Below are 11,995 nucleotides of genomic sequence, written 5' to 3'. Positions count from 1 at the left end.
CCCTGCATCGGCAGGCGGACTCTCAACCACTGCGCCACCAGAGAAGCCCCACCACTGGGTTTTTATCAAACTCCACCAAAACACATTTACAGTCTGATTGATAAAAATATTCCTCTTTTGGCTTGCTTTTAAAAAATTGGAGTAGGTTTAAGCATCCCTTTATATGCTTACTGTCCATTAAAAATGTGAACTTCCTATTCTGAATCCTTAGTCACTTTTTTCTATTGAGGGGTTCCTTTTTCTTATTAATGTATATGAATTCTTTGTGAACTGAGACAATCACCCGTTTGTTTATTGTGCGTATTATATTATTCCCATGTGCAGTTGGTCTCTGATTTTATGTTCTCTTTAAACATATATATATGTTCATTGACTCTTGCCACGACTACATAAAGAAGCACCCAAAAGTCAATAGTTGCCAGTAGCCTACCTTTATTTTCTCCTCTGGGTTTGCAGGTCAACTGGGGCCCACACTTTGGGCTGGAGGCTCCTGGTTGGGGTTAGGTCTGTGCCATGTGTCCATTCTGGGGCCCAGGCTGATGGGGCTGTGTCCTTCTGTGGGCCGGGAGGCAGGAGCGCAGAGGGCGAGGGGCAACGTGTGACACCCCCGGGGTGCCTTGGATTGGCGGCCACCCCCACCTTCCATGGCCAAGGCCAACATTGGGTGGGGATGGCACTCTGCCCACTCTGTCCAGAGGCTACCACGTCACATGTCAGAGCCTCGTACTTCTTATACAGGGAGGCCCTAGGACTGAGAACCAAGATTCTGTTCATCACGTGCAGGTGCTTTTTAAAAACAAATATTTAATTCATTCATCTTTTCTATTAGGACACTTGGTTCTGTGTCGTGCCTCAAAAGGCTGACTTCTTTTCTAAAGATTCTTTTAAGATTCTGCCATGTTCTTCTAGGGTGTTCATGTTTTATGTTTTACTTCTTGGTTCCTCTAGAATTTTTTTTGGTATAAAAAGTGAGGTAAAGATTAAGCTTTATTTCTTTCCAAATGTCTAATCAGTTGTCCCAACACTTTTGATTGGATAGGTTTTCTTTTCCCCTTTTTAGTATGTAAATGAGAATTGCATGGGATTTATGTATTGCTTTGTCCTTCTATTTAAAGAAATGAATCTTTTTCCATCTAATAATGATGTATTTTATGATTTCAGTAGATGTTTGAGATTTTCTTGATAGTGCTTTTGTTCATTTCTTATTAGTCTGTTTATTCTAAGACAGTCTACCTTTTTGCTTGCTGTTACAAATGGAATAATCTTTCCTTAATTTTATCCTCTTTTCTAACTGGGCTTTTCTTACATGCCTATGGGAAAGCTATTTTTTCTGTAGTTCATGAGTTTATATCCTGACATTAGAATGGGGTGAGTTACTTAACCTCTTGGTACTTTACTTTTCTCATCTGTGCAGTAGGGCACAAAGATCACACATGCCTTTCAGGGTTGTCAGGATACAAAGAGGTAAAGTATAAAACTTTGGTAAGTGTCTGGTATACAGTCAGTGCTCAATAAATGTGAGTATTGATAGTAATATACTTTCTTCATATGTTAATTTTCTAACCAGATGGTTTACTAAATCCTCTTATGGTTTCTTTTTCTTTTCTTTTCTATCAATTCCCTTGGGTTTTCTAGTTCAATAAGTATATCGTTTTCAAGTAGTAGTAATTTTGCCCCCCTTTCCAATACTTATATTAGTTTTCTGTTGCTATAGAACAAATTACCACAAGCATAGAGGCTTAAAACAGCACAGATTTATTATCTCACAGTTTCCATGGGTCAGGAGTCTGGAGCATTTGGGCTGGGTCCCCACTCGGGGTCTGAAGGCTGAAATCAAGGTGAGGCTCGATGCAGCCTCGTCTGGTGGCCTGACCAGGGAAAGATCCGCTTCCACACTCCCTAGGGTGTTGGCAGAACTCGTTTCTCGTGGTTTTCTTGCAAGCTGTGGGCTGGAGAAGCCCTCCCACAACACGACAGGGCAGCGCACTCTGCAAGGCCAGTGCAGAATAATTTCCCACGTGCTTCAAATCTTTGACTCAGGAAGGGCCAGAGGGCTTGCTTGATGAGGTCAGGCCCACCCAGGAGAAATTCCCTTGGATTAACTCAAGGGAGTTAACTCAAACTGATTTGGAACCTAAGTACTGCTGCAAAATCCTTTCACCCTTGTCACATAGTGTAACCTCAGCCTGAGATCAGATCGAAATCCATCAGGTTCACGGCCCCTCCCATCCTCAAGGGGAGGGGATTCTGTAGAATGCCTACACCAGAGGTGGAGGTCGTTGGGACCCTCTCACTAGTCTGCACACCACACTAGTATTTTCAGAAGAATTTTAAATGTAAGTGGTGATTGTGGGCATCTTTATCTTATTAAATGAAGAACTTTTTTTTTTGTAAAAAATGGAGATTGAATTTTATCAAATGCCTTTTCTACATCTACCGAATTACCATATTTTTCACTTTTATCATATTAATGATTAAATTTATTACTACATTTCCTCTTAGTGAACCATCTTTTCATTCCTGACATGAACCCCTTGTCTTGTTCTTTATCCTTCTAAATGTACTGCTAAATTCTATTTTCTACCATTTTATTTTAAAATCTATGTTCCTCTGTTTATAGTAAAATTGGTCTATTTTCTACTCTTTTGATATTTTACAGCTTTGTAATTGTTATGCTGACATTTGTAAAAAAAATTTGGAAAGTTTCCTTGTTTTATCCCTCTGTGCTCAGAGAAAAATTAAATAGTGTTGGAAATCTCTGTGCTTTGAAGTTTGTCAAGAATTTGCCTGTAGCTGTTTGGCCACTTTCCCAATTTCTTAGTGTTAATAGGTACATTTAGCTTTTGGATTTGAGAGGGAATCAACTGTAGTAATTTATATTTTGCATACCACATTAGTAATTTATATTACTAGTATAAATTAATATAAAATTAAAGTAATAGGGCTTCCCTGGTGGCGCAGTAGTTGAGAGTCCGCCTGCTGATGCAGGGGACACAGGTTCGTGCCCCGGTCCGGGAAGATCCCACATGCCGCGGGGCGCCTGGGCCCGTGAGCCATGGCTGCTGAGCCTGCGCGTCCGTAGCCTGTGCTCCGCAACGAGAGAGGCCACAACAGTGAGAGGCCGCGTACTGCAAAAAAAAGAAAGAAAAAAAGTAAAGAATATAAACCAATATAAAAATATACTAATATTTGTAATTTATATTATACATTAGAAAATCACCTGTGACATCCTGGATGCTGTAGATTGAATGTTTGTGTCCCCCTAAAATTCACACGTCAAATCCTAGTCCCCAGTGTGATGTTATTTGGAGTAGAGCCTTTGAGAGGGGATTACGTCATGAGGGTGGAGTCTACATGAATGGGATTAGTGCTCTTATAGGAGAGACTCCAGGAGCTCCCTCACCCTTTCCACAAGTGAGGACACAGTGGAAGGACCTCTGTCTATGGACCAGGAAGTGGGCCTCACCGGACACCGATCTGCCTATGCCTTGGTTTTGGACAAAGGACATGCTCCTTGAGGCACTGCAGGTCTCCGAGGCCCCCCACCTCATCTGCAAATACACACACACACACACACACACACACACACACACACACCACAGTGGCAGGTGGCTGGAGTCCAGGGAGCAGGGAGCGGTCAGAGCAGTGCATGACTTCAGGGAGGTTGCGCTGAGCCTGGATGCCACCTGCACAGCGAGGCTGGCCAGGAGGGCTCATCCTGAGGTCTCCACGCTGCGCCATGAGGTTCCTGGAGACCATAGTGTTAACGAATCCTGGGTGCTCCCTGGTTACTGGCAGAAGTACAACTCTATTGGGAAAAATTCCTCCATTTTGGGTCCATAGAACCTCACTGACGAAGATCAAGTGCTGTATTCACAACAAAAGACTTCCAAGAATGCAGGCATCAAAGAAAGCCAGCTGCAGTGAGTGGGGGTCAACAGAAACAATGAAGGACAGACTTAGACGCCTTCCTTTCACTACCCCCTTGGACTCTAGAACCTCTGAATGTGAAACAGTTAAAGTAATTATGGGAATAATCCTAAAGATGAGCTGCAACAAGAAACTATCTGAAACAAATAGCTGTATTTGGGGAAAGGTAAAAATAGAACTTCTAAATACCTAAAATATAACAATTGAATTTTTCTAAACAAATGCAAATGTTCAACAGCTGATTCACAGGGAAAATTAGTCATCTGGAAAATACACCTGAAGAAAATATTCACAATGAAATACTGAGAGGCACGGGTGTGGCCGATGTGAAAGAAGAACTAAGGGATTTGGAGGATGAAGTGCAAAGGATCAGCATGTGGCTATTGGGGTCCCCGACAGAGAGGATGTAGGAGAGAAAATATTTGAAGAATTACTGGCTAAAAATTTCCAGAACAAATGAAAAATATAAATTTACAGATTCAGAAGCACAGTCCATCTCAAAGAGGATAAAGAGAAAGAAATGCACACGTTGACATATCATGCAGAATCTTCAGAACACCAAGGGCAAGGAGACAATCTTAAAAGTCTTTAAAGAGTGAAAAACACCCCTCAAGGAACAGCAGTTTAACGACAGCCAACCTCTTGATGGCAACAGTGGAAACCAGAAAGTAGAATAAAATCTTCAAGGTCTTGAGAGAAGAAACTGTCCACTTAGGATTGTGTATCCAGCAAAACTACTTTTCAAGCCTGAGGTGAAGTAAGAAATTTACAGATAAACAAAAAAGGGGAATTTGCCACTAAAAGATCTGCACTGAATCAAGGATTTCTAAATCAAGGGTTCCTAACTTCTGGTAGAGCAGTCTGGTGAGGTCTTTGGGGTCCTCTCAGAATGAGGTTTTTAAATGCATGAAATAAAATATACAGGATTACAAAGGAAACCAATTATTTTAAAACATTTTAAAATCAACTTATTTTTAAAAGTATAATAATATATGTGTGACGTTACTCATCAAATAACAAAATCCAGTGGCAGGTCTAGAAACTACCCTAATTTCAGAGTAAACAGCTCTGGAGAAGCCTACATATTACAGGGCAGAGCCAGGGCACATGAGTTTGGTACCCAGCGTACGTGAGCTAATTTGCATCAAGGAAACACACATTTCAGTAGAACAGGTGGCATGTATCTCAGCTCTGATTTTCTTTTGACTCATGAGTTATTTATAACATTTATATGATTTTACATTTTTTCTTTCATGGGGCAACTTTGTCATCGATTTATAGCTTTGCTACTGTATGAAAAGCAAATGAAAGCTGTAGAGTTCTTTTTCTATTGTGGAGAAGGTCCTTTGAGGAGAGTGGCTTTCCTTGTGTATGTTCTGAGTTTGATGCACTGATAAGCAGAGAAAGCGAACGGTCGGGAGCAGGAAATGTGCTGAGGGAAGGAGGCACAGGCATGGGTGGGATGGGAAGGCTGCAGAGGTGTCCCTTTCCCAGCCGGGAGCCTAGATGGACTCAGGAGGCTGAGGGCCTTCACGCCTGATGGAACCTGGCCGTGTGGCCCCCTGGGAGACCCAGACAAAGAAAACCAGGCTGAAAGAGAAGAAAATGGAGGTGGGATAAAGTAGGAGGATCATCTACTCCATGAGGCCCACGTAGTGCAGGCCTGCAATCTGGAAGGTTTGGAAGGTGGGGACCCACAGACGTCTTTCATTCTGAGCAGCTCAGAGTACTATCTGCGCCCTTATTGCAACAGCAGGTCTTTCTCCAGACACGTGAATGCTGGCTTTTTAGTGGTAAACTGGTACCACTGTAGCTATGGGGCAGCCGGCCATATATTTTGTGAAATAATTTAATTGGTTTTCAAGTCTGCATTCTGGAAGCAGTTGCTTCACTACCCAAAATGTTGCATTACCGTTTGCCTTTGAACCAGATTGGAAGATGTGAAGATAGTTCCTGATTTTAGGCAGTGAAAGAACTTTTCAATCTCAGAGACAAGATTTAAAGGACTGATTTATTCCGGGCCTCGGAGTACAGGGGCAGCACCAATCAAAGGCAAGGACTTCTGCTGTAAAGATGCTGTTACTTCCCCGCAGTCTCTTATCCCCTCTCATTGCTCTCAACAGCAGGAAGCTCTTTCTCGTTTCTAATTTTATCTCTTGCATCTCTGTAGGCTGGGTGGGGAAGTGGAGAAAAGAGCCACTTGGCGTCCTCACAGCAACTCACAGGTGCTGGGAAAGTTAACCCTCCTCTTTGGGCAGCATCATGCCTTTCCTGTTCTTTTTGGCTTTTCTTTCACAACTACTGAATTGTCTGTTCCTCTTCTCTGACCCTCTTCAATGTCTTTGTAAACTGCAGACTTTGAATAACAATCCTGGCAAATTAAACAGGACAGAGGGTACTTGAGATATAATTTCACTGGCCAGCTAGGTGCAGGACCTCGTTCCTCACAGGAGTGGTACAAAGTAAGCCTGCAGAATTACCGAGATGGCAGAACATGCAACATCGTCCTGCCTTGTTGCTAGGATTGAGCAAACAGCAGTTCAATCTAAGTCCCTGTCTTTTCAGAGCAGGGATATGGTCCCCTCCCCTGGTTGCCATGGGGATGGGAGCAGGCACCATCAGGGAGGAGGAGCCCAGCATCTGGTCTTTGAAAGTCTCCACTCTAATGTAGTCACCCTTGTTAGAGCTGGTGCTGGTGTTTCTGTACCAGAGGCAGAGAAGTCCGCTCTGCCTGAGAGCAGATGTGGAGGGAGAGGGGATATTTAGGAACAAAAATCCAGCTTCCCACTCTGGATGTGTTAGTGTATTAGTAAGCTTAGGCTGCAGTAACAAAATATCGTAGAAATAATGCCATTTGCAGAAACATGGGTGGACCTGGAGATTGTCATACTGAGTGAAATAATTCTGATAGAGAAAGACAGATATCATATGATATCACTTATATGTGGAATCTAAAAAAAATGATACAAATGAACTTATTTACAAAACAGAAACAGACTTACAGATATTGAAAACAAACTTATGGTTACCAAAGGGGAAAGGTGGGGGAGGTATAAATTAGGAGTTTGTAATTAATATACACATACTACTATATATAAAATAGATAATCAACAAGGACCTACTCTAAAGCACAGGGAGCGCTATCGCTATTCTATAATAACGTATATGGGAAAAAAATCTGAAAAAGAATGGACATGTGTATATGTATAACTGAATCACTTTGCTGTATACCTGAAACTAACACAACATTGTAAATCAACTATACCCCAATATAAAATAAATATTAAATTTAAAAATTATGATAGACTGGGCCGATTAAACAGAAATGTATTTTCTTGCAGTTCTGGAGGCTGAAAGTCTGCAGTCAGGATGCTGCCATGGTCAGGTTCTGGGGAGGGCCCTCTTCTTGGCTTGCAGACTGCTCACTTCTCTGTGTCCTCATGTGGCCTTTCCTTGGTGTGTACATGTGGGGAGAGAGATCTCTCTCTCCTCTTCGTATAAGGCCACCATCCCATCATGGGGGCCCCACCTTCACAAACTAATCTAACCCTAATCACCTCCTGAAGGTCCTGCCTCCACATACCGCCACATTGAGGGTTGGGGCTTCACCATATGGATTTGGGGGGGACACAGACATTCAGTCCCTGACAATTTGTTTTCTATTTCTGCAGAGCAGTTTTCTGCAAACTTTTCAGCTTAACACAACACCCATTTACCATCTCACAGATTTCTTGGGTCATGAGTCTGGACATGGCTTAGTAGGGTCAACTGGCCAGGGTCCCACAAGGCTGCAGTCAAGGTGTTGCCAGGGCAACATCATTTCAAGATGCTGTCCCTGGGGAGGGTCACGGAATAGCACATCCTACTCACACTCAAGGGGAAGGCATTATACAAGGTCGGGATCTCCGTGCCTCATTGCGTTTGATGGTTTTATTCTTTGGCTTCGTATAGGGGACTTGGATCCATTCCCAATTATAGTTATTATTGATATTTAGAAATGTAAATTATCTTCAAGAAGCAAATGGTCCATGTTTGTTGGAAGTAAAATTATTTGAGGGGATTTGTGGAATTATAACTTCATAATGAAGATGGGAAATGTCAAGAATTTTTACCGTGGCCTAAGATAAGTGCTGTTAACTTCCTTTGTGTTTAGAAACCCCTGCTCTTCGGAGGTCCAGTAAAATCCTTGTTGTAAGTGGCCTGGTCATTGTAGAGACTTGATAGTTTTAGCAGCTTCAGCTTAGAAGATGAAGGAGTTCTGTCTGTGCGTATCAGAGAGGACTTGAGAGGTCTGGGGTGGTTTGGGAGTTCAGTGGGGCCCCATGTTCTCTCGAATTCCTAGGCCCTTCCTGGGTGAGGAGGCGTTGGGCCACATCTGGAAGGTTGGGTGAAATTTCATCTGGTAGAAATGGGAAGGAGAAGGCAGAGCGTAAGTGGACATCTTCTGGGAGATAGTCTGAGAATTCTCATCCTCTCTCCAGGCTCAGTCTGGGCGTGGCCAGTGTTGGTGTGAAGGGCAGACAGAGGACACTGTGGAAGCCCCATCCTAGGCGGATGGTGGGGTCAGAGCTCAGCCCCCAGAGCTTGGCCATCATCTGAAGGAAGAGAAAGGGGTGGGGCTGAGGCAGGGGGCCAAGAGGTGGGCGGTGACAGGAGGGGAGTGCTGAGTATGGAGGGAAGACAGGCTGCAGGGGTTCTGTTCCAGGGCTCGTGTTTGAGAAATGCAGTGGCTTTGGTGCCCAAAGTGGCCAGGACATGAGTGGAGGGTCACTTAGGGCGGTGCTGGTGGGAAATCAGGGACCTGATTTGTGTGGGTCTGGTTGCCTGGCCAGGGAGGTGACATTCACCAGACAGAGGCGTCCAGCGCAGTTCCAGTGGAGGGGCAGAGGTGAATGAGTGGCTGAGCACCCCGTCCAGGCAGGTAAATCATGAGAGCGAGGGCAAGCAGAGGGGGAGGGGAGGTGTCGAGCGGAAAAGCCAGCCCAGCTTCACGACTGCGGCTCCTGAACGTGCCAGGAGCTCAGATGTGGGTGGTGGAGTTGGCAGAAGTTTTGGATTCTCCACAGGAAGGTTTGGAGGTGGAGAGAAGAGGTCAGGGTGTGTGCTATCCAGCATGAGGTGATGGTGAGAGTCCCGGCAGCCTATCCTTAGGAGAAATGGCAGCTCAGTCCAACGGAAAAGGACTAGGGGGAAGTCGTATGTCCATTGAGGAGGAAGAATTCGACACCAGAGAGGGTGTTCCGATGGGTGGAGTGTTGGGTGCAGAAGGGGAGAGAGCGGCTTTAGAGGCACATGGAGAAGAATGATGGAGACTTGGCCTCGAAGACCGTGGGGCAGGGGGCTGGGGAACAGCAGCCCAGGGTTTCTGTGACGGCTGGAGCTGGAGCTGGGCGGCATCACGGAGAGAGGAGACTCGGGAGGCGGGAAAACGGTTGTCTAACATTTGCAGCGTTGGCTGCGTTTGGAAGAGGCATGTGCCCTGAAGAGAGAAGGTAGATGTGACAGGCTGGGGAGCAGAGCATGCTAAAGCTCTTCCATTCATTCTTTTCTGTTAAGTGTGTGTGTGTGTGTGTGTGTGTGTGTGTGTGAGAGAGAGAGAGAGAGAGAGAGAGAGAGAGAGAGAGAATAAGGTTTAAAGCCTTTCATATAAACACAACTGGTCCGGGTGTTGTTGGACATCTGAGACCAGCACGGCACTGAGTGGGTGGAGGCTGCAGGGTCTAAGACTCGGTCCCGCTCAGTGCAGAGGTGCCGGAGGGTGAACTGGGCTCTGTCACCAACGGGACCTTGTGGGTCTGTTCGATTGCGTGTTCTCCTCTGGGTCTGGGGTCGGTCCTTTTGGAATCCCAGGGGAAGCGCAGCCCGGCCCCCCCAGCCTGGTCCTGGACTGCCTGGCCCAGGCCCACGGTGGAAAGTCAAGGTGGTAACGGCCCTTGTCTGTTGCATTCAGCGACCCCTCTGAAGGCAGATTGTGGTGGTCAGTGGGCACGGGGTGCAGCTGTGTCTCTGTGGTCCAGTGGCCCTGCTTGGACACAAGGAGACTGGGAATATGGGGATCAGCAAACATGGGTCTGACGTGGGCTTGGAGGGCAGCCCGGAAGAAGGGTGGGCCAGGAGCCGAGGGTGGTTCTCCCGGGAGTCGGCAGACACAGGGCGACAGGGGAGCCAGGGCGGAGGGGGCACTGCTGGGGAGGTTCTGGGGGGACACTCTCGGCAGGACGGGGGCCAGGGGTCAGGCAGGGCTGGCCTGGGCCGGGGCGGGCAACTTAGAGCCAGTGTGGACAGCGAGGGAGCCTCCTCGGTGGGGTGAGAGTGAAGGGGAGACCCCTGTAGGGGCTGGGGGGGGGGTCCCACGTGTGGGAGAACAGAGGGAGCCTTCAGGCCACTGTGCAGGTTGCGGGTGACCTGTGAGTGGGGACAGCACCGCCTTCCCCAAAGTAGTGTGTTCAGTGCTGTCTGTGATGTTAAATCACAGAGCAAGTATCTCTCAGGACCTGGGAGGATAAGGCTGAGGGCCCGGGGGTGGGTGGGAGGCTTGTTCAGAAAGCGCATCTGCTCTCAGCATCCCTGCGAGCTGGTCACTCTGGCCCCGCGTGGTGGCTGCAGGTGTGACTGTCGGGAGGGACAGACCCACCACCGTGACCCGCTCCTGCCTGCGTGCTGTGCTCTAGAAAAGTCCTGGGAGGCTCCTCATCCCCTGCTCCCTCTGTTCCAGGTGCTGCTGTCGGGACTTATCGGCGTCGTCTCCTGGAAGAGGCCCCTGTCCCTCGTGGTAAGTGGCACCCGGGTCCCCATGCGGCCATGGAGCAGGGCTCTGCCAGCGGAGGTGTGAGTGCTTTCAGGGCGCGTTCGTCTTGACCATGGGCATCCTGCTGCCCCCTCCACAGGCGCTCACGGGCCATCCTTTTCCTGTTTTTCGGTGTTGTGCCCTCTTGGAGGACATGCCACCAACAAAGGCATTTTAATAAGTGCAGATGCAAGCGTTTTCTCTAGACTGATAAAGACGATCGTGCACATGCATATGCTTACGGGTGATCACACAATAGGACGTAGCTCATCCAAGTTCGAGAAATGTTAGCTTTCTGTATGTTTTGGAGACTGAAACTCTATGAGGTATTGGTATTTCTTTGCATAGATGTTTCTTTGGAAGAAGGAAGAAAGGGGTGCCCCTGGAGCCCTCTCTCATGGGGTCAGGCCTCATGCTGGGGAGGAAGATGCCACATGGGGGGGTGGAAAGAGGATGATGGTTTTTCCATCTGAAAGTACCCAGAGTGAATTTATGTCTATTGATTTGTATGTGTGTTCTTCTCAGCATGTGCATTAATATATTTATGTGTCCACGTCAGGACTATACGGAGAGGTTTTCTGGGTTTTGATGGATAATGAAAAAGACGGCATGGATATTTTCCTCTTAGGTAGTAATCAATTATTTAAAATCTCTTCCTTAAGTGATTAGACTTGGAGATAATGACATACTAAATATTAATGGAAATAGAAAAAAAACCACAAATCTTGTCTGTTGTAAACACCTCCTCCTTCGTGAGGGGAATCATGACATCCTGAAAAGGCACTGGGAGGGAGGGGTAGTTTAATTCAGGAGGCCTCCTCTTGTACAAAATACTGAGAAATTTCCTTAAAATTGTTTTATATTGAAATTTTCAAATATTCACCGAAGTAGAGAGACTAGTATAATGAACCCCGTGTACCCCTATCCGTCCTCAATGGTATCAACGTTGACTGGTCCTGTTTCATCTAAGCCCCCTTGCTGGATTATTTTAAAGTAAATCACAGCTTGTGTATCGAGACGCTGACTCTTCTGTGCAGGGGCAAGTGGCGGCAGACACTGGGCCGTGGGGCCTGACGTTTTGGCTGTGCTGTGGGTCCCCTTCAGGGAAACGGGAACAACCTGCTCATCCCTCCTGACCTACCCCCACCCTGCAGTGCAGAGAGAGTAGGCCCTCAGCCTGGCGTCTGAACAGAGGAAAGCCACCCTCCTTCGGGTGGGTGTGTGGGATGGGAGAAAGGGCACCTGTCCCCCAGCAACCGCACGCCTGCCCCAGCCCTA

General features: G+C 46.6%; 1 protein-coding gene across 1 annotated transcript in view; it reads left to right on the top strand.

Moving 5' to 3' along the window:
- ENTREP2 (endosomal transmembrane epsin interactor 2) overlaps positions 1 to 11,995 on the top strand; it is a 372,877-nt gene that overhangs the window by 183,705 nt on the left and 177,177 nt on the right. The window contains exon 2 of the mRNA XM_007456424.1: positions 10,646 to 10,702. Within this exon, the coding sequence (XP_007456486.1) occupies positions 10,646 to 10,702 (57 nt within the window). The remainder of the gene's footprint in view (positions 1 to 10,645; positions 10,703 to 11,995) is intronic.

The sequence above is a fragment of the Lipotes vexillifer genome, unplaced genomic scaffold, assembly GCF_000442215.2.
Source record: "Lipotes vexillifer unplaced genomic scaffold, Lipotes_vexillifer_v1.1 scaffold1467, whole genome shotgun sequence".
NCBI classification, from domain to species: Eukaryota; Metazoa; Chordata; class Mammalia; order Artiodactyla; family Lipotidae; genus Lipotes; species Lipotes vexillifer.
The sequence above is the reverse complement of the archived record's forward strand: the minus strand, read 5'-3'. Positions and strand labels throughout refer to the sequence as shown.